The sequence below is a fragment of the Fusarium oxysporum genome, chromosome 4, assembly GCF_000149955.1.
Source record: "Fusarium oxysporum f. sp. lycopersici 4287 chromosome 4, whole genome shotgun sequence".
NCBI lineage: Eukaryota > Fungi > Ascomycota > Sordariomycetes > Hypocreales > Nectriaceae > Fusarium > Fusarium oxysporum.
The window spans coordinates 2,722,283-2,741,206 of record NC_030989.1 but is presented as its reverse complement, the minus strand read 5'-3'; the positions used below and the strand labels follow the sequence as shown (position 1 = coordinate 2,741,206).

General features: G+C 47.3%; 9 protein-coding genes across 10 annotated transcripts; 6 read left to right on the top strand and 3 right to left on the bottom strand.

The window, feature by feature from the left end:
* Nucleotides 1-1,288: 1,288 nt before the first annotated feature.
* Nucleotides 1,289-1,762, top strand: FOXG_03840 (uncharacterized protein; the record flags this gene model as incomplete). The annotated part of the gene is made up of 1 exon (XM_018381712.1): nt 1,289-1,762. One exon carries the CDS (start codon nt 1,289-1,291, stop codon nt 1,760-1,762), a length of 474 nt encoding a protein of 157 aa, XP_018238270.1.
* A 17-nt stretch (nt 1,763-1,779) lies between these two features.
* FOXG_03839 (uncharacterized protein) lies at nt 1,780-3,526 on the bottom strand (the record flags this gene model as incomplete). Of its 2 annotated transcripts, XM_018381710.1 has the most annotated exons (3): nt 1,780-2,024; nt 2,077-3,187; nt 3,239-3,526. In XM_018381710.1, 3 exons carry the CDS (start codon nt 3,524-3,526, stop codon nt 1,855-1,857), a joined length of 1,569 nt encoding a protein of 522 aa, XP_018238268.1. In that variant the 3' UTR covers nt 1,780-1,854. The 2 variants fall into 2 exon arrangements, with proteins under 2 accessions (XP_018238268.1, XP_018238269.1); XM_018381711.1 differs by having other exon boundaries at nt 1,990-3,187.
* A 540-nt stretch (nt 3,527-4,066) lies between these two features.
* On the bottom strand, nt 4,067-5,784 carry FOXG_03838 (uncharacterized protein). Its single transcript, XM_018381709.1, has one exon. It carries the CDS (start codon nt 5,587-5,589, stop codon nt 4,117-4,119), a length of 1,473 nt encoding a protein of 490 aa, XP_018238267.1. The 5' UTR covers nt 5,590-5,784; the 3' UTR covers nt 4,067-4,116.
* Nucleotides 5,785-6,350: 566 nt separating this feature from the next.
* On the top strand, nt 6,351-8,012 carry FOXG_03837 (agmatinase 1). Its single transcript, XM_018381708.1, has 6 exons — nt 6,351-6,517; nt 6,566-6,753; nt 6,807-6,890; nt 6,937-7,166; nt 7,217-7,635; nt 7,685-8,012. The coding sequence occupies exons 1-6, from the start codon at nt 6,377-6,379 to the stop codon at nt 7,814-7,816; spliced, it is 1,194 nt and encodes a 397-aa protein (XP_018238266.1). The 5' UTR covers nt 6,351-6,376; the 3' UTR covers nt 7,817-8,012.
* Nucleotides 7,810-9,555, bottom strand: FOXG_03836 (uncharacterized protein). Its single transcript, XM_018381707.1, has 3 exons — nt 9,349-9,555; nt 8,066-9,295; nt 7,810-7,999 (listed from the first exon to the last, which is right to left on the bottom strand). Exons 1-3 carry the CDS (start codon nt 9,509-9,511, stop codon nt 7,968-7,970), a joined length of 1,425 nt encoding a protein of 474 aa, XP_018238265.1. The 5' UTR covers nt 9,512-9,555; the 3' UTR covers nt 7,810-7,967.
* A 2,516-nt stretch (nt 9,556-12,071) lies between these two features.
* On the top strand, nt 12,072-13,181 carry FOXG_03835 (uncharacterized protein; the record flags this gene model as incomplete). The annotated part of the gene is made up of 1 exon (XM_018381706.1): nt 12,072-13,181. The coding sequence occupies one exon, from the start codon at nt 12,072-12,074 to the stop codon at nt 13,179-13,181; it is 1,110 nt and encodes a 369-aa protein (XP_018238264.1).
* A 317-nt stretch (nt 13,182-13,498) lies between these two features.
* FOXG_03834 (uncharacterized protein) lies at nt 13,499-14,186 on the top strand (the record flags this gene model as incomplete). Its single annotated transcript, XM_018381705.1, has 1 exon — nt 13,499-14,186. The coding sequence occupies exon 1, from the start codon at nt 13,524-13,526 to the stop codon at nt 14,184-14,186; it is 663 nt and encodes a 220-aa protein (XP_018238263.1). The 5' UTR covers nt 13,499-13,523.
* A 462-nt stretch (nt 14,187-14,648) lies between these two features.
* On the top strand, nt 14,649-15,955 carry FOXG_03833 (uncharacterized protein; the record flags this gene model as incomplete). Its single annotated transcript, XM_018381704.1, has 2 exons — nt 14,649-14,663; nt 14,712-15,955. 2 exons carry the CDS (start codon nt 14,649-14,651, stop codon nt 15,663-15,665), a joined length of 969 nt encoding a protein of 322 aa, XP_018238262.1. The 3' UTR covers nt 15,666-15,955.
* Nucleotides 15,956-16,709: 754 nt separating this feature from the next.
* On the top strand, nt 16,710-17,607 carry FOXG_03832 (uncharacterized protein). The gene has a single exon (XM_018381703.1). The coding sequence runs from the start codon at nt 16,881-16,883 to the stop codon at nt 17,271-17,273; it is 393 nt and encodes a 130-aa protein (XP_018238261.1). The 5' UTR covers nt 16,710-16,880; the 3' UTR covers nt 17,274-17,607.
* The last annotated feature ends 1,317 nt before the right edge of the window (nt 17,608-18,924 follow it).

Genomic DNA, 18,924 nt, shown 5'->3' with positions numbered 1-18,924 from the left:
ACACGACGTTTTCTTAGGGGCGGGCGGTAGGAATGATTTACCACTATATCTATAAGGTCGAGGGGTCGGGAAAAAGCTACATGTTCGGACAATACATCCCAATATGCATCGACAACGATGATAGCGAGGTATACATAAGTCTCTAGCCGTTGCTAGGAGACATCGTGGTAGTTGCAAAGTCTTGGTCCATGTATTTAGGGCATATCAGTGTGAGCGTTGACATTTGAGAATTCGGTATAGCTTAAATTTCTACCATTATTCGCTGATAATTTGCGAACACCGATTTGAAATATATTTTCCAGACTTGAAATTAGAACCAATTCGGTGGTTTGTACGGCGAAAACTCTTCGCACGTGGTCATTCCTCGTACTTGTAACCTCTCGCGATCTTTCCTCTCTGACCACTCTGGCGCTGGCAAGCGCGTGTTCTGTTTATAGTTATCTTTCCCAATGCCTTTGATCACCATATTGCCCATTTTTATTTGCTTGTTGTACTTCTCCCACCTCCTGAACCTACACAATTCCCTGTCTCCCATGAGGCACTCGAAGTCTTCATTTCTCTCGTCTACCCAAGCTCCAGGGACCTTTACTTGAGCATTGTCAAGTGTTGTCCAGAACTCACCTGACAGCTCCTCCACACAGGGGTCCCAGGAAAAGGACCAGTCAGCAGCACGTGGCCCAACTGAGAGAATTACCAGTGAAGGGCCAAGCTCCGGTAAACGCGTCCCGGGCTGAATCTCGACTTCTGTGTGCTTTCCCGAACAATCCATATGGCATTCTCGGCTGTATAGGACTTCCAAGCTCATATACTCCTCGAGGTCGATTTTGGCCTCTGCAAGATCTTCGAGCCATAGAGTGGTAGCATTTTGTATTCACCTCTCAAAGGGCAGGAGTGGAAATTGCCGCCTCCATAGTCCCTCAAGAATACTGGTAAGACTCGAGAAGGCCGCTTCATGGGGATGAACAATATTCAAAGGTGGAACCCCCAGAAACACCTTTCTCGCTAAGCATCGCCAATCGCTGAAGCTCTGGTCTTTGTTCAACAAGGCGTGGAAGTACTGGTAAAAGAAGTTTTTATCGTAGCAGTCACAAATGCCAGTCCAAATCATTGTGCAACGGCACGGAGGGAAGTCTGAGGGCACAGCAAGGCCGCTCTTCAATAGTTCCAACATGACCGTTGGATTGAGGTAGCCCCAGATAAATGAATTTATAACTTGACGGACAGACCTTGGCTCGGATAAAATGGTGTAGAGATTGGGAACAGACCAGAAAGCAGGGAGGGAGAGCTGATGGATCCCAGCAATGTTGTTTGTATCGCTGTGGGCCATGAGAGCTTCAGCCGCGAGTTATGGCTTAATGTGGAGGATTGCGAGATCTTTGAAGACTTCCATGCGGGCGATATGCTAAATGCAGTTCCAGTGGAGGTGTTCTTTGAGAATATGAAAGAGCAGTACAAGATACTGAAGCTCATCCCAGTACGACGCAGGATTACAATTGAGGCAGAAAAGGTGCCTAAGCGCGATGGAAGAATCATGGAGAAAGAGGTGACTGGCCAAAGAGAAGAATGGGGAACTGATCTGGATATACAGTATGTGAGGCAGATTTATCGTGACCATGGATGGCCTGGTTCTTTCGACTTGGAGACAGCATCTGAGGCCATCGACAAGTGGCTGGAACCCTTAGGAGAAGGTTTGGGAGGAGGGCCAAGGGGTCTCGCATGGCAGCGAAGCCCTTCCGACTGGGACGAAACTCGATGGACATAGACCACGTTTCAGAAATTGGAAGAGGAAATCAGTGATTACATTGACAGCTTATATATGTATTAAAGGAGAACTGAAGTATGATCTGCACGTTCTTATGATACCGTCTCTTTGTTTTCATCTCCATCATACACCTGATGAAACGAAGGCCCCGGATAATGCTTTGAGGCTGACAGGAACCACCATACCGTAATCAAGAAACAGAGACCGCAAAGAATCACAGAGTTGTAGTTCATCGTTGTTGCATCAAATGGGATACCGAAGGCTACCAGCAGTTAGTAAATCTTCAGGGAAAATCCGGCTTTGGGAATACTTACGGAAACAAAAGAACACGTCAAAGACCACAATTAAGAGTATGGTGAGTCCGTTGATCCAGTACCCAAGGTTCTTCAGGTGGAAGGGTCCGGGCGAGAATCGTTTACGGCCGCTCAGGACATTCGACACAATCGGGATAGCGTAAGACACTGTCGTGATAATGATGAATGAGCCAGTCAAGTTACTGAAACCAACCGAACTTCCTAGTGGGATTGCACCGATACCCGAGGCAATGACTGCCACGAATAGAGTTGACTCAACTGGGGTACTAAGCTTCGCACTCACTCTGCTGAAATAATTGGAGAATGGCACAGCTTGGTCTCGAGCCAAAGTCCAATATGTTCGACAGTTTGTTAAGACAGTTCCAATGACACAGCAAAGAGATGAGATGAGAATGATGAAGAGTAGGGCAAAAGTAGCGGCGGCGCTTCCAGTGGCTTGATGGTAGATACCAGCCAGTGGAAAGGTGTTGGAGTTTCCTTGAAGAACAGACAAGTCGGAAATGGCGTAACCCAGAACTATAGCGAAAGCCAAAGCATAGACACCACCAATGGAGATATAAAGAAAGATAGCTCGTGGCAGATCCTTCTTTGGGTTCTTAGTCTCTTCAGCCATATGAGTGATCGCATCGAGAGTTCCAATCGTGAAAGCTCCGTTGAGAATGCCAACCATGAACGCAACACCATCATTCCAGCCAGTCAGGTTGTTCTCATGGAACGAATTCCATACAAAATCACTGGAAGCATGCTTTGACGGCATGACAGCGACGATAATGATAGTCACGAGACCTCCTGCAACAACAAGGAAAAGGCCAAGCTTCTGAGTGTAGGGAACAAGTCGGTTCGAGAAAATGACGATGAAGGCACTGAGCCAGATAACAATCAGGTACGCGACATAAACATGCCATGCTGAGGGAGAGAAGTCGGGCGTGAGAGTGGCATAGCATTGAACACCTGCGTTGGCAGCGACTTGGACGAGAGATGCCAGACCGAACATCCAGCCATAGAAGTTGATCCATCCTGTGTAGAAGCCAGTGACACGACCCCATTTAGGTCCCGCAGCTATAGTAGCCCAATGATATACACCACCGGAGCTAGGACAGGAAGAAGCAAACTTGGAAGATGTCAGATGGACCAATTTAAGTTCTGGTTAGATTGTGCATACCTCTGATATACTCAGACCGATGAAAGTGTAGTAGATCACTGCTACTATGAGGCCGTAAATGACTCCCGAAATGCCTCCACTGAGAATAGATACAGAGATTGAGGAACCGAGGACAACCCAGGCATTGTTGACTGTCACCGCAATGCCTGTGAGCCCAACGAGACCATACTGGCGAGTAAGCTGATCTGTATGGCCGGAGGCATTGATAACGGAGCCTTGTTCGGTTGTTTCTCCTTCAGTGATGTCTCCTTTCTCAAGGATACCACCGTTGACCTTCTCAACCTCCATTGCGGGTTTGAGAAGTCAGCCGACCGATTCAGTACTATGATCAAAGATGGTACAAGAAGGTATGCTTAGACACAATTGCACACAGTCACATGCTACAATTCCCGCTGTAAACTACCATTTACAATTGAGATGCACTTATATCTATATATGCACGACCATATGAGGCAAAGATAAGTGACACGGAGATAGGCTTCAATAGCTTTTGTGCGTGTGCGACCCTATTTTGGCTAGCACCATGTTTATCATGCGGCAGACGGATGCCGATACCACGCTCTTCTTATCAGAGCAGACGGTTTTGCTATAATGCGAGACTAATTATTACCCCAGCTCGTCTTATCAATTGGGGGTTCCAGATTTCCGTCTTATCTCGGCGCAGAACCGTTACATCGGTCCAGAATCTTACGACCTCGCTACGACATTATTCATGCGGAGAACTTACGTTCAAGGGACGATATGTGCCGCGCTGACATACCAGGAAATCGGGAGGTGAATGACGGAATGGATAGAACTTTGGAGATGTCGATGAGAGAATTTTCATGATTCCAAAGTAAGATTTACTATATCTAGCATTTTTTATCTGGCAATCTATCTCAATGTACAATCTCCATGCCACCATTCTCAATTCTGTCTGCAGCCCTCTGAATCTCTTTTCGCCAGTCACACAAAGCGATTATAATCCACTCTAGAATACCAACCAGAAACAGTGCGACACATTGTCCAACCCAAAGTCCAGAGAGACCCCAGCCATGGAAAGCAAGCCAAATCCCAGCTGGTAGAGCACCTCCATAGTAGCTGATACAATTGACAAGTGCCCCAACCCACTGTCGACCCATTCCCCTCAGCGCTCCTCCACAGCTCCCATTTAGACCATCTGCTATCTGGAAGAGTGCGACATAAGGCATAATGTGAGCGACAAGTGAAATGACGTCCTCATCGTCGTTGAACAAGCGGCCGATGACATTCTTTGTAGACATGAGGATCGCGAGGATAACGGTTCCGAAAAACACAGATAGTAGTGCTGCGGCATGCGCACAGCGTCTTGCCTGCATAGGATCTCCCAACCCCAAGAGATTGCCCAACCTGGAAGATGCAGCAACTCCTAGACCAAAAGGAATAGTGTTGATGATCTGATCCAATGTCATGACAACAGACTGAGCAGCAAGAGGGATCGTTCCAAGACGACCAGCTGCAAGAGCAACAATCTCAAAAGCCCACCATTCTGTACCGACATGAATGACTCCAAGAAAGGCGAGCTTTGCAAAGGGACCAAGATGTTGAAGAGCTCGACGTGTCTCAAGTCCGCCCCAGCATTCGCCTCCCTTCACGAAGGTGGCATAGCCAACCAAGATGAAGAAGGAGAGCCAGTACGAGATACCGGTGGCAATGGGTGATCCGTAGAGACCAAAGCCGAGAGGGTAGATGAAGATGTAGTTGAGCAAAGCATTGAGGGGCGAAGTGACAAGCAGTGCGTAGGTACCCGGACGGTAGATTCCTTGGGCTTGAAGAAACTTCTTCATCGCTTCAAACCATACATATCCGAGACCACCAGGAATCAACAACTGCAGAAACTTGGGTCCCTGCACGCAGATGAAGTCTTCCTGCCCAAGGGCTCGGAAGAGATATCCAGAGAAGCACCAGATGACAGCTACCACCGCATAAAAGCCAGTCAGGACAAACAAACCTCTTTGCAGCAGTACTCCCAAGTCATGCTTATTCTTCGAGCTCGTATAGGTACTCGAACCGAGCGTATCGAGAGCAGTTGTGCCGCCGAGAGCAATGAGCCAAGCTGTTGCCATGGCGAACATGTAGGAGAACGCAGCGGTCGCCAGAGATTCGGGAGAAAGACGGCCGACCATGAGAATAGAGACGGTTTGAAGACTGTTCTGAAGCATGTAGGCCAGTATGACTGGTACAGAGGCTTTGACGAGGATGATAGTTTCGTTGAGCCACGGTGAGCGACTCTTACGTTCGATTGAAGGGTCTTGGACGGGTTGGATCAAAGGGGTTTCTTCGTCTGGGAAGGACTCGAAGTGAGGGCGACGAGCTTGAGGTTGAGGAGCCATTTTGCTCGTTGTTGGTGTATTCCTGGCGACTTGCCTCAAGGATGGTCTTGGTGGTGAAAGAAAAGGGTTCAGGGCTTCAGCAAAGCCAGCAAAACTCAGGGCAATCCGACAGGGTTTTCGAATTACTTGAATTCGACCACCATCCTTCACAATGCGAAGCTGGTAAGAGACACTATTACAGTTTCGTAACAGTTTTGCAAACACAGAACTACTGATAAGCATGCAGTCATGGTGGGATGCATCATGCCGGCATATTCAGCTGCAACGCGCCATTTTCGTTAGTCTGCGGGATTTGGAACCTCACGATCATGAGCCTCCGCCAACGTAACACAATATTGTCTTGAACAACGTCGATGAGAATTCATCGTCGCACAAGAAGCTTATCAGCACGTATCATGGGTTTACTCGATTCGGCAACTTAGCCACGATAAGAATGCGGAGGTTGCGGGGTGCCGATCTGATTCTAGCTGCATCGAGGAATTTACCCCAGACTAGCCTATTTTAGATATCTACGCGCTTCTTGGACGCCCGTCGATGTTGAGGTTGTAAGTGATGGTGATTTCTGCAGGAGATGCTTGTGATGATATCATTTTGGAAGATGAGGAATTTGTTAGTCAATGGGATTACGTTGGTTAGCTATTGGACCAGTGGTTGGCATGAATGTAACTGTGATCCTGATTTGAGTGTCTCCGGAAGCCGAGCTATGCCATGGCATAAATACTCGCTATGACTCTACCTTTCACATGATACAGCATTCTTAACAGTGTTCTTCTAAGTTTCTCTCAGAATGCTGTACAAGTCCCTCGTCTCTCTAAGCCTTGCCTCTGTGGCTCTCGCTCATGGCGACCATGGCCATGACCAAGAGCCTATGTCAGGTCCTCACCAAGGCCTCTGGTACAACACCCTTCCCGGCGATGGCGGCACTCAGGTAAGTATACTAACTCCGATTGTGGCAAATCAGGCTGATCAAGTCTAGGCCGACTCCGTCTTCTCCGGTATCAGCACCTTCGGCCGTCTTCCATACCAGCCATGCTTGAAGGCAAACAGCATCAAGTATGACATTGCTTTCATCGGTGCTCCGTTTGATACAGGTACTTCTTACAGACCTGGTGCTCGCTTCGGACCTTCCGGTATTCGCCAAGGCTCCCGAAGACTCAACCTTTAGTAAGCCAGCCTTCGCATTGCCTTTCCGCCGCTAAGACTAACTCATTCTGTAGTGGAGGTTACAACGTACCTCTGGCTACCAACCCGTTCAATAGCTGGGCCACAGTTCTCGACTGTGGTGATATCCCAGTCACTTCGTAAGTAGTCTCTAAGCTCATGTATCGTTGTCCTAACGGCCTGAAGGTACGACAACCAGTGGGCGCTTCGACAGATCGAGGAAGGCCACTACAATATCCTTTCTCGCCCGCCAGCCACAGATGCAGACAAGTCTGGTCCGGCACTGAAGAGCAGGACTCTTCCTCGAGTTATCACTCTTGGTGGTGACCACACGATCACACTGCCTCTCCTTCGATCCATCAACCGGGCCTACGGACCCGTGACAGTGATTCACTTCGACAGTCATCTCGACACCTGTATGTCTTAACATGCATTCACTCTCTAGTTATTGCTGACAGATGAATAGGGAAGCCCAAGGTTTTTGGTGGCTCCCCGTCAGAGGTCGCTGCCATCAACCACGGCACATACTTCTACCATGCCGCTATGGAAGGCCTTCTCCGCAATGATACCAACATCCACGCTGGTATCAGAACAACCCTCAGTGGTCCAAGTGACTACGATAATGATGGCTACTGTGGTTTCGAGATCGTGGAGGCTCGAGAGATTGACACCATTGGCACTGATGGTATCATTGAGAAGATTCTGAAGCGCGTTGGTACTGATCGCCCTGTTTACCTGTCCATCGACATCGATACTTTAGATCCAGCTTTTGCCCCTGCGACCGGTACTCCTGAGACTGGAGGTTGGTCTACCCGAGAGCTTCGAACCATCATTCGAGGATTGGAAAGCTTGAACCTAATTGCTGCAGACATTGTCGAGGTTGCTGTAAGTTACACTCAGGATAAAGATGATCAAGACTAACAAGAAGATGCAGCCTGCCTACGACACAAACGCTGAGCACACGACCATGGCGGCCGCTGATGTTCTCTACGAGGTCATGTCTATCATGGTCAAGAAGGGACCTCTCAGCCGAATGGTTGAGGGCAAGAAGGAAGAGGAGTTGTAAGGCGGTTGGCAACGGAGGTGCTGATGATCGACTGGCGCTGGACGTTACGTTCTAACTCCAGCGTTGTAAGGATACACATTGAAGAATGCAAACTGGATGGTTTGTTTTGTGATGGATTCTATCCGAGCTTGTGAGCGATTTCAATACTACTTTAAAACAAAACAATGTTATATGACAGATTTTCTAAATGATGAACCATTTGTTAGTCAACCTTCATGAGCTCGTTGAAACGTTGCATGCAGAACTTACCTAGCAAGTGACTCGCACACAAATTCCCATCAAAATCGTTACAATCCTCTCTGATTTTCCAAATGTCTTTTAGCGCCTGCTCAATTACCTTTACATGTAATGATCCGATACAAATCTCAAGTTTGTGAATTTTATCAAGGATGAAAGCCTTCTGTTCCTCCTTGTAAGCTTCACAGCCAACCGTGAACAGAGGCATGGCCATTGCAACCCAAGTGTTACATGGCTCGCCTTGCGCCATGTTGCTAATCATTCCGCTCATAGTCTGAATTGCATCTTGTATAGGTTGGGACGATGAGGGCAACCCGTATAATTGTCGGTATAGTTGGATTAGGGTTGCTTGCTGGAAGACTTTATTACAGAGTGCAAACTCGCGACCTGATTGTGATGAAAGAGATGATATCGAGACGCCGGGTGGCGACTTGACATCCCGCCTGATCATAGCGTTCAGCTTGCCGAGCAAGGTATCAGCATCAACAGAAGAGCCTTCTAGCCCTGATCCTGGTGTAGATGCGTTGATTTGTTGTAATACGTCGAGCAGCTCTTCGCTATACCCCAGAAAGCCATCAATCTGATGATTGTATGCCGTATTTGCGGGAACGATCAGGTTGACCTTCTCTGATGTTATCGTAGGTACGTGCGGTAGAGTCTCCAAACTCCGATACAGCATGAAGAGATGCTTCATCGCAGATCTCAAAGCCATATCACCGGTAACGAATCTCTGATAATCATGACGACCGTGAAGAAGCGCTTTGATACCCTGTAAGTGGATTGGCCACCTAAGCATTCCCTGCTGACCCGAAAATACGTCTGCGAGGCACCAGATCAGACATGTTGCAATGAGAATCTCGCTCTGTTGTCCCTGTGCCAGTGCTGATCTCAGTAATGGCAGGCCCGATGACTGCAGGTGTTCCATGATCCGAGATGTGCTGGTTCCTTCGACCTCTGTCATACCTCTCGACTCAAAGCTCGCAGCCGATAGCGCAAGGCTGGCAGAAAGAAGATGAGGAGATTCGAGCATGGTGGGCATGAGGCCGCGACGGAAATCATCGTGAATGGTTGGGTGGCTCGATAATGATGCCAGAACGCCTTCAGCAAAATGATGCAGCAACTTCTTGTATCGTCTGGGTAGGGCTAGGCCATTTGGAAGGGACTCGGGGATTAATGATACAGAGTTGTCCTGTTCTGTACCGAGGTCCAGGGTGCCGCTGAAACCTATTGAACTACTTGAGCCTACTCATTGGGTTCGGTAAGTGAGATTGCTTTCATTTCCGGGACGCACATACCATTTCGTCTGTTCTGTACTCCCTGGCTCCAAATAAGTCTCAACTCATATTTGCAGTTCCGATGATTCGAGACGCATTGACCGCAGCTCGGCTTCACTTCGTCGCACTTGCGCCTTCGTTTTCTACACTCACCACAACCTTTTCGTGATCGTTTCCCTGTCATGTGCTTTGATGATCACATGAGTATTGGTATCGGTCGATTAAAACGGGCAATTGGTTTGGAGGCTGAAAGTCTGGGGTAAAAGGGCATTAAATGGTCCAATGTTCGCGATAAGAACAACGCCGCTGATTGGATGATAAGATACACTGCCGGCTTATCTTCACTATACACGATGTTGCAGCTTGAGATTGGCTGTTCTTGAGTATAGTTAAATGCTACAATATTAGATGATCCAATTGAAAGCTTCACTTTGATTATAAATTTCCTCTTTTTGTCATATTCCTCCTTCGTGGCTCGATGGTCGTAGCTGCTGAGAATTCGTCACGATAGCTACAGATAAGTGGAACTTGACTGTTCGAGTATAACGCGGGTGTCGATTAGCTTAGTACGGGAGCAATTCCTGTCGAATTACTGCGAAGAAAATTTGCTTCCCTCTCATGAGATCCCAAGGATTTGAAGGATATACATGGTGAACTTCATTGTTTAGAAGTATTTCTCAAAGTCATACCGAAGAACATAGTTGCAAGTCCATGGTGCCTCGAACAGTTTTCCTTTTGACCATCGAATCCACGCAAATACCAATATCAATCTGTTCTTTCTTTTTGAATGTTGATCAAGCCCTCCTCTTTATTGCAAAGTCTCCGTCATGAGTATCATCACCAGCTTTCCTTTTTTTTCTCCTCCATCTACTCTCTAAGGGACAGAGGTTTCAGTATACCCCATTTCATCCTGACTTCCATCTCTGATGACTCTTCTTCCTCCACTGGAAGCGCCTACTACCAGTCTTATCTGGTGGCCATAACCTCTCAATCGAAATCAGGGTTGGTGGCTTGGGTATATCGAGCTCATGCAATCTCGTCCTAGTGTCCCCGCACGTGTACGTCAATTTGGCGCTCCCAAGCAACATCGACTAACTTTGAGCAGGCATTTTGGTATAATGTCTAAGTTGTGAGCCAGATGTGTTATTTGCAGTTGAGGCCTGTGGCTGAGAGCTTAAATCAGCACAGACAACTAAGAAACCACATGCCACCGTCAATGCCAAGGGCGAGTTCTTGGAGACTTCTGAGACCAGGTGCCCAGGAATTACGATACCAGCTCATCGCAATGATCACAGAGACCGCTCCTATAGAACTACTTCGAGTGAGGTTAGAGTTTTCCAGGCACTTTGGCGCATACTGACAAATTACCAGAAAACGCACCGGAATTCTAGAATTTAATATCCTCTATCATTAGGTCCCAACTGCTTCAGGCTGCGCAGACGAGGGCATAGTAGAATCAATAATATCTTGTAGTGCATATCCGATCCTTCAAGGAAATTCTTTCTATGAGCGAACTCAAATTCCGGTAGTGCTAGATACTCGTATTGATACTCGTATTCTTTCAGGATATCGAGATACAGGCCTATGTCTTCATCTGACGGGATATAGTGGTCCACGATCTTGTTCACGAAGGCCTCTGGCCACTCTAACCGAAACATGTTTATGCCTTTCGGCTTTTCGAGCCGGAAGAATACCAGAAATCCCAGGTCAGCTGGTCGACCTAGATCTCGATGGAACGGATATCCCAGGCAACGTATGGGTCTCGAACGACCTTCTGTAGAACTAAGGGTATAGTCAGTGGCAGAAAGTCGGACACAATGTTGTATTCTTGAAAATCCTTCTCGTGTCAGATCAGCGTGGGCTGGCCCCCTTGGCTGAGACGACGGCATGTCATTGCGAGGCTGAGGTGGTCTGAGACATGGCCGAATTCGAAGATTTGAGCTATCAGCTCGTTCGAGAGTGATTTGAAGCTCGCCTGCGAGGAGTACATTGTTAAAACTGGTCTATTGAGGCGATTTCTGACACGGGAGAAAGTTTTCAGGAGACAAAATGGACTTATATGCCTTGAAAGTATTGAGCGCTAGTGCCGAGCCAACATGATAACACAGAGGGCTAAGATTATCGATAGCATGCATGATGGGTTCCAGTGATTGGATAAGGCGTTCTTAATCTGAATAGAAAGCCCTAGAATTTATTCTTGTTCCTGCGTAACATATTATACGACAGTCAAATCTGTGTGATCAATAAGTCCGAAATATGCCTAATTCTCACGAAGAGCTGTCGGAAAGTTCCTGGTGATCAATGTCACCAAATATATAACAGATGAAGACTTGACGTCTAAGACAAATGAAGCCATTGGTAGTGCGGGCTTGTAGTTTTCGGACTTGTTCAGTTTGACTGGCATGTGAATTCCCATCTGTCGGGAGGGAGCCAACGTACCCGAAAGAGACTCAACTTGTCTCTATTCGGGCGATTATCCGGCTTTAACCATCAATACATCACGATCTTGGCAGTGGCTTTTTCTGCTTGGCGAGTGATGAACCAATAAAAATGAATAGATTTGAGCTTCCTTTCTTGGAGATCACCGACGGCTTCATGTTTTTCTGTTTGTATAAAACTCAGAGGTTCAACCGAATATCTCTGCTACACAACATTAATTCAGCCCTGGTCACGACTGCTTCATTTATCCAGATCTCGCACTGATAAGAAAAATATTTTCTGCTTCGTGCGCATCGCTCTTCAAAATGTTGTCCTCGCTTACGACAACCGTCAATGTCATTTCCGTGGCCGTTTACACCAAGGTGAGACCAACAGGCTCAGTCATAGATGTGAATCCCACAGCAACAACAATCGGGTTGGAATGCCCAAGCCACCCGAAAATCAATTGTAACCAGAACTATACCAATACCTTCGTGGTCGGTCCATGGGCCAGTACAGTCGTCCCAAAAGGATTACCTTCCACTGGAACGTTTCAGTGGCTGTTGGAGATCGAAAGGGAGGCAATATCGTATGAGTGTCTCATGAGCTCCGGCATACGCCAGACCTGTACTGGCCTTCAAATTCCGCTAGGTTATACAAGATGGGAGCCAGATAGGAATTGGACGCGCCACAGCTTTACTGTGACAGAGACTGAGGAGATGCTGGATACCATTCAGTTACCGATCGTCCTCACATCTGGTCAGGAACAGTTGGGAAGTGACGTTCAAGCTACACCTACAGAGGACGCCAGCAAGATTTCTGCTTCGCAAAAAGCCGTGACTGAAACCCTTCCACCAGTCACCCCGACCCTATTCATTTACAACGTAGATGAGTACATGATACATACTCCAGCGGGCTCAGTTATAAGCGCTAATCCCACGGCGACAACAATCGAATTGGGGTGTCCCGTCCAGTCCGATTGCCCATATGAATATAGCAACACCTTTGTCGTCGGTCCATGGGCCAGTACTGTTGTTCCAGAAGGCTTAGCATCGACAGGAACGTTTCATTGGTACCTTGCCAATAGTTACTGGGGGACTGCCCTCTCTGTGGAGTGTCTTATGAGTAGCGGTATGCCTCAGACATGCACGCGCTTAGTTACAGGGATGCAAACTAGGACTTGGGACAGTGAAGATATTCATGCAGGCACAGTCACTGATACTGCGACAAACATGATTCCAGGCGCGACGTTGGGAACTCGATTTACACACATGCCAATTGTCATCACTGCTGGCCAGGAGCTACTTGGCGAGGCTACATCAACTACAACTGACAGAGCGTCATCGGAGAAAACGAATGGGGCTGGATCAAGTGCTGCTTGTGTCATGGGTGTTATGGCAATAGCTGTATTTGCTTCTCTTCTTATAAATTACTAAGAGACCATGGATGAGAACTCATCACCATCTTGTATCACTGGGTGAGGCTGGCATGTTACAAGATGATTAGATGAGAGTATGTATCAGACCGGAATCCCGCTTGATCGTGAGATATTATATTAGTCGGCTTTAACCAAGAACCCGAAATTACCAGGCTAGCTCAGCCTTAGCAGTTTCTTATTCTTCGCACCATAAATTGACCAACCAGAAGCATCAGTTGACTTTCCATTTTAAGAATTCGCCGAAGTCCATGCGCCCCTTTGTTTCTCTTAAGGCCTGACCGTCCCACTCAAGACTCTTCATCACCAAGATCCCACCATCGTCATTCGTTATATCACTAAAATGTCGTCAGCACTCACCACACCAGTTTTCATACTTCCCTTTGCTCTCTACAAAGAGCGCACGCCCTCAGCCGCAGTCATCGCCGCCAATCCAACAGCAACAACATTGCAATTATACTGCCCCGACGAAGTCTCCGCAGAATGCAAGTCATCCGGGTACAACAACTCCATTGTAGTCGGACCATGGGCAAGCAAAACTGTTCCAGCTGGCGCGGCTTCAACGGGCATCTTCCATTGGATGTTGGCTTTGAACGATCTGGGCGGCATCAGTTCTGTTGAGTGTCTTGTGAGCAGCGGCACGCCTCAGACTTGCACGACCATGATGCTGCCGAAGGAAACTGGGGAAGACGGGATTACCGACGTTGCGACTGGTTTTGGAAGTATCACGAAAGAGTTTGAGCTGAAGTTTGGTACACTGCCAATCGTCATCACCAAGGGTCAGGAACTGCTTGAAACAACATCTCAAGCCACGACCACGGAGGATTCTAGTGCTGCTCAAGCCACTGGAAGTGAAACTGAGGCTACAAGTGCAGAGGTCACGGCTACTAGCACTTCAACTGATGCTGCGGCACCAAAGGAAACTAATGGGGCTGGATCAAGTGCTGTCCGAATGCTGAGTACCATATTTATGGCTGGACTAGCCTCATTAATTGTGCAATTTTGAGCGTTATCATGGTTTTACGGATTCTTTTCTAAAGATTTTCCCGAGGATGTTGTCGCAGATCCAGGTAATGAAAGTACTCCAGAGCTCAATTTTCAGGGACACATTCAGCAAACAACATTACTACCTATATAATAGTATTTACGTAGCATGTACAGTCTACTGTTAAAAAGAAAATAAGAAGTACGTCATTTCTAGGATTTTTGAAATAGGAAAGGACTTAAGAATCCTTCTCTTTCACTGCCTTTGTAGTAGGCATCGATAACTCAGGTACAGCATTATGTCAGCTAAGCACAGCACAAATCCAGTGGATCCTCAGCCTTATGAATAACCTAACGTTAGACCTGTCACCACTCAAGTTGACTGACCGAGAATAAATCCCCCAGAACAATGTCGTCAGGGCAAACTCAAGAAGCCCTCGCATGGAGGGGGCGGCAGGCGATGATGCGACAACAGGAGAAAAACATGTCGCCTGGAGTAGTACGAATTGTCCTTGCCATGGCCTAACGCCAATTCGACGAACTACAGCGAATGACACCAGAGCAGCGACGTGCGGGCAATCGTATGGGCGCCTCCTACGATGATATTCCCATCAATGAGCCCAACGATTTGATGCTTTTCAACGGCTATGCTTTCTCACAGCTCGATTATGCCCAATTCAGCAGGGCCTGTCGAGAAGGTGATATGTCTACTGTCGAGTCCATCGTTACCTCTCAATCTCGCACGCCAGCCTTCCTCCACGAAGGTCTTTTCAACGCCTTGGGTAGCGGTAATGTTGATGTTGCGCGCTATCTACTTGATTCTGGAGCACCAATCACAAAAATAACTCCATCGTGGGCTTTGGCCGCTCCACAGGGCCAGCAAAAACCCTTATTCGAATTGTTTCTGCAGCACGGCTGGAGCGTGAACACGCCTGGCTTCTACGGAGCTGTCCTTCTACCATCCGTTATCCGCGCCGGCAACGATGCTCTTCTTGACTGGTTTCTTGAGAATGGTGCAGATCTGAATCTTGGCAAACAACAGGACAATCGCGACCGTTTTGGCGGACCCGAAACGAATTCATGCGAGGCACTCGAGACTGCAGCAGAGATAGGCACCGTCGAAACGGTGCAGAAGCTCCTCAACGCTAGTGCTAAAATTGACAACGGAGCACCATTGTATCATGCAGCGGGCGCCTGTCCGCCAGGATCAAATCCTCACGCCGGACTTATAACATCAAGCAAAGAATTTGACGAGGCGAGGATTTCTGTCATGGAATTGCTGGTGAAGAACGGTGCGCGGGTGAACGATAAGTTAATCTCACGCCATATGACGGCGCAGTATCCAATTGTCAATGCTGTCATGGCGGGCGCTATTGAAAGAGTGAAATGGCTGTTGAGTGAAGGCGCAGATCCAGATATGAAGGGACAGTTTGGCAGTGCTCGCGATTATGCTAGAAAAGTTTCTAGTGATGACATGAAGCGCGTGCTACAGGTGCTTTGAGGAACCAGGATGGGTTGAACTACTGGGTATCGTGCTTGACATTTGGACGCAGAAACTTCTGAGAATGAAACGATTGTTTGAGATTGAAGTTGAGTTCATACTATAGTCTGGCGATTTACGGAATTGGCCCGACACTATTGTGACCTCGCATGATTGCCAGCCCTATAACAAGACGCAGGGTCTGACAGAAAGCAAGGGCATGGCATGAGTGTACAATGGATCAATCGGAGAGTTAGGTACCGGTGGGCGTCAGTGCAAAGTAATGGAGCCTGTTTAGGACTGTTCTTCCATAATGCGGGCCTGGCAGGGGGTTGCAATAGCGTGCTGACTGTGAGATGGTACCTGCATAGTCATACAAGAGGACTGTCAGTACGATGTGTGAATGCGAGGGCAAGAGAGTATATATGTTGTTCTAAAAAGAAGCATGTGTCCTGAAGGCTGGCAGTAAGAGAAGGATCTGAGAGCTATAGGCGGATCCAGCGATACATTTTAAGGAAACAAACGTGCATGCAACTCTGCCGTGAAGACCGACATCTATATGGACAACTCTTGTGCTGTTGTTTCTTACTATTGCGACGACTGTCGTAACGGACATCGGAAGGCGGACAGAGATGGTTTTCACAGGAGGATAACTCTATGCAGTGGGCGTAAGGCAACACGGCTTACATTTTTTTTCTATATTTACTGCAGACCTTAAGTTTAGGACAATACCTTTATAATCTCATATAAACTTTGCATAACATACTATTTTCTCATAAAGTCAGCAACCAAGACAAGCTTGTTTCCAGCGTCATATGGCAATCCATTAATGACTTCAAGTCTGCCTCGTAATGCTTTCGTGTTGTGTCGTGTCGCACCATCTGAATGCAGGGTCTTTTCAGGCTGTGCTAGATCAGGCGGCTGCGGGACCCCGATATGAGTGGCGGTGTAGTCCAGGCGCTCGAACGGTGTATCCTATTGGCCGTAGTTGGCTCACACAGCCACTAGAGCCCGCTTTTTAGCGCTGAACGCGTGTCGGAGACGAGAAACCTTAATTCTAAATATTCCTCGTTACCGTTTTAAAAGTCAATCTCTACCCCTAAATACGCGTTTTCTTAACCTTGTTCCTAAGATCAAAAATTTTCAACAACGAAAACCTAAAATCTCACAACTCGAACTCTACTCCTAAGCAATTATCTGTCCGAAAATATATACTACAACTTCTTAACCCTTCAAATGTGCTTATTCAATCTCTTCTCAAAAGATAAAGACGAAAAGGACGACCTACCACCTCCACGGCCAACGAGTCTTGGGCGCAGAACACCAGAAGCCACATCAAGACTCCAAGGGAGCAGATTCGACGGCAGTCCAAGACCATCGGGTGATAAGGACAAGTACGGCTACGGAGTCGGCTACAGCTCTGGCAATGGATCGTTAGGCGTCGGTGGACCGCATGGCGGCTTGTACGGTGGTGTCAATGGAGGTGTTTATTCTGGCGTTAGTGGAGGGCCAAATGGAGGCGTTAATGGGGGAGTTTATGGTGGTGTTTCAGGGACAACGCATGGTGGAGGATTGGCGCCAGCTGGAGGGTATGGAAGTTCACCGGGAGGAGGGCATGGATACCTGTGATTGAAGGGAAGATGGTTGACAACTGATCATTATTGTTATTCTTTATTTTCAAGCGCTGAAATTTCCCAAGATGCCTCGGACAAAGACGAGGCTTTGTCGCCTTCGATGGATCTCAACGTCGCCCTCAAAAGCAAACCTGCGTTGCAGGCGGGCTATTGAACTCACCGAGTTCCATGTTATGCTACAGCCGGTAGTGGCCTTAATACTCTGCTATTCTTTGTCTCAAATTGAACATGAGCTTTGACATAACCCTTCTCAAAACGAAAACGAGTGAAGGAACTGCCTACGCGGCTATCTGACTTGGAAACTGATGATGTGACATCCCAGGCCTCCGTTGTTTCATTAGTATAGATCTTTCATTTATATTCGTAGATTCAACTGAAGTAAATCTGGCTAAGCCATGATCTAACTTCACCATTATCGACTAACGCGCATCTCTCCTAATTATCTTCATCCTAAAAGATAACGCCCCGATTAGGTCTTCAATGCATCACTTCACATGTTACAAGTCGCTCGAGCATGCTTTATTGAATGACTGGATGAAATTCTTTGTTGTCGATGAAATAGAGGTGCGAAAGGAATGCAGAAAATTCACTTCGAACATTAGGCACCTTTGTGAACACTGCAGAACGTCACGAGTGAGACTTCCCACTCACAGCGACTTCAGCATGTACTGTTCGAGTGAGATCTGGCAATTAGTCGATATAAGCGTCCCGAACAATAAACTATCTGTTGTGGAAGTAACTGTCTGAGATATAAGTCATTGAATGATTCGATACTCGTCAATTATTGGTTGTTCTGACTAGGCTTCACTATCTAGTAGCAGCTTGAGAACGTTACATACATTTTAGCCAACGTCGAAAGAGCAACGTCACTGCCACTGTTCAGGTTAGAGCGTAAATACCGTTCTCATTCCTCAACCTCAACTGAGTTTCTTTCCTTCTCACAACCCACCGGTCTGGTATTTGATTTGCTCTTCTCCCTTTTCCCCTCTCTCCAACCTGCAATCCGCCCTGGGAGCCTCAGCACTTGTCTTGTACTCGGCGCCCTAGTGCCCCGGTCTTCCAGTCAGAGTACCCGCATTTACCTAGATCATTTTCATCTATTGAGTACTCTTTCTATACGGCACTATGGAGTGGGAAGAGTTCCACGACTGGCTTCTGTGTCAAATGGAGGCAATTGCCGGTCCTGCAGAAGAGAGCGAGTGGACCCTGGAGGATATCAATATGAGCCATGGCGATAGGCTTAGATATGTCGCCATATCTAACGACGAGTACGCCGCCTCCTTAGAATGGCGAGAATCTCAGAAAGAGCATTTAAGGTTTCTGTCCTGTTCATTCCTTCTGAAACTTCTGATTGCGACTATTCTTTGCTCTCTGATTTTCAGCATTGCACTCTCATAAACTATGTGGAATACAGATTCATGGTCTATTCAACTAAGGCTAGGGGATTGATGGAAGGGATGGAGGCTATTCCGAAACACAGCAAACTCGGGAACTTTGACATCAACGCAGTACCACTTTTGGAGATGCTGGTAGGAACTATGATTGTAGCTACATCACTACTATCTTTCGCTTTGTTGTATTTGTATGGGATGGGGGTTGATATCTCAATAGCCTCGTTTGCGCTGTGTCTTAAAAACACCGTCTCA

Coding starts and splice junctions, on each gene's coding strand:
- FOXG_03838 (XM_018381709.1), bottom strand. CDS start 5,589: ATGGCTCCTCAACCTCAAGCTCGTCGCCCTCACTTCGAGTCCTTCCCA.
- FOXG_03837 (XM_018381708.1), top strand. CDS start 6,377: ATGCTGTACAAGTCCCTCGTCTCTCTAAGCCTTGCCTCTGTGGCTCTC. Junction 6,754..6,806: donor TCCCGAAGACTCAACCTTTA/GTAAGCCAGCCT, acceptor CTCATTCTGTAG/TGGAGGTTACAACGTACCTC. Junction 7,636..7,684: donor CAGACATTGTCGAGGTTGCT/GTAAGTTACACT, acceptor AAGAAGATGCAG/CCTGCCTACGACACAAACGC.
- FOXG_03836 (XM_018381707.1), bottom strand. CDS start 9,511: ATGACAGGGAAACGATCACGAAAAGGTTGTGGTGAGTGTAGAAAACGA. Junction 9,296..9,348: donor AGTACAGAACAGACGAAATG/GTATGTGCGTCC, acceptor CCCAATGAGTAG/GCTCAAGTAGTTCAATAGGT. Junction 8,000..8,065: donor GTGTGCGAGTCACTTGCTAG/GTAAGTTCTGCA, acceptor TTCATCATTTAG/AAAATCTGTCATATAACATT.
- FOXG_03832 (XM_018381703.1), top strand. CDS start 16,881: ATGTGCTTATTCAATCTCTTCTCAAAAGATAAAGACGAAAAGGACGAC.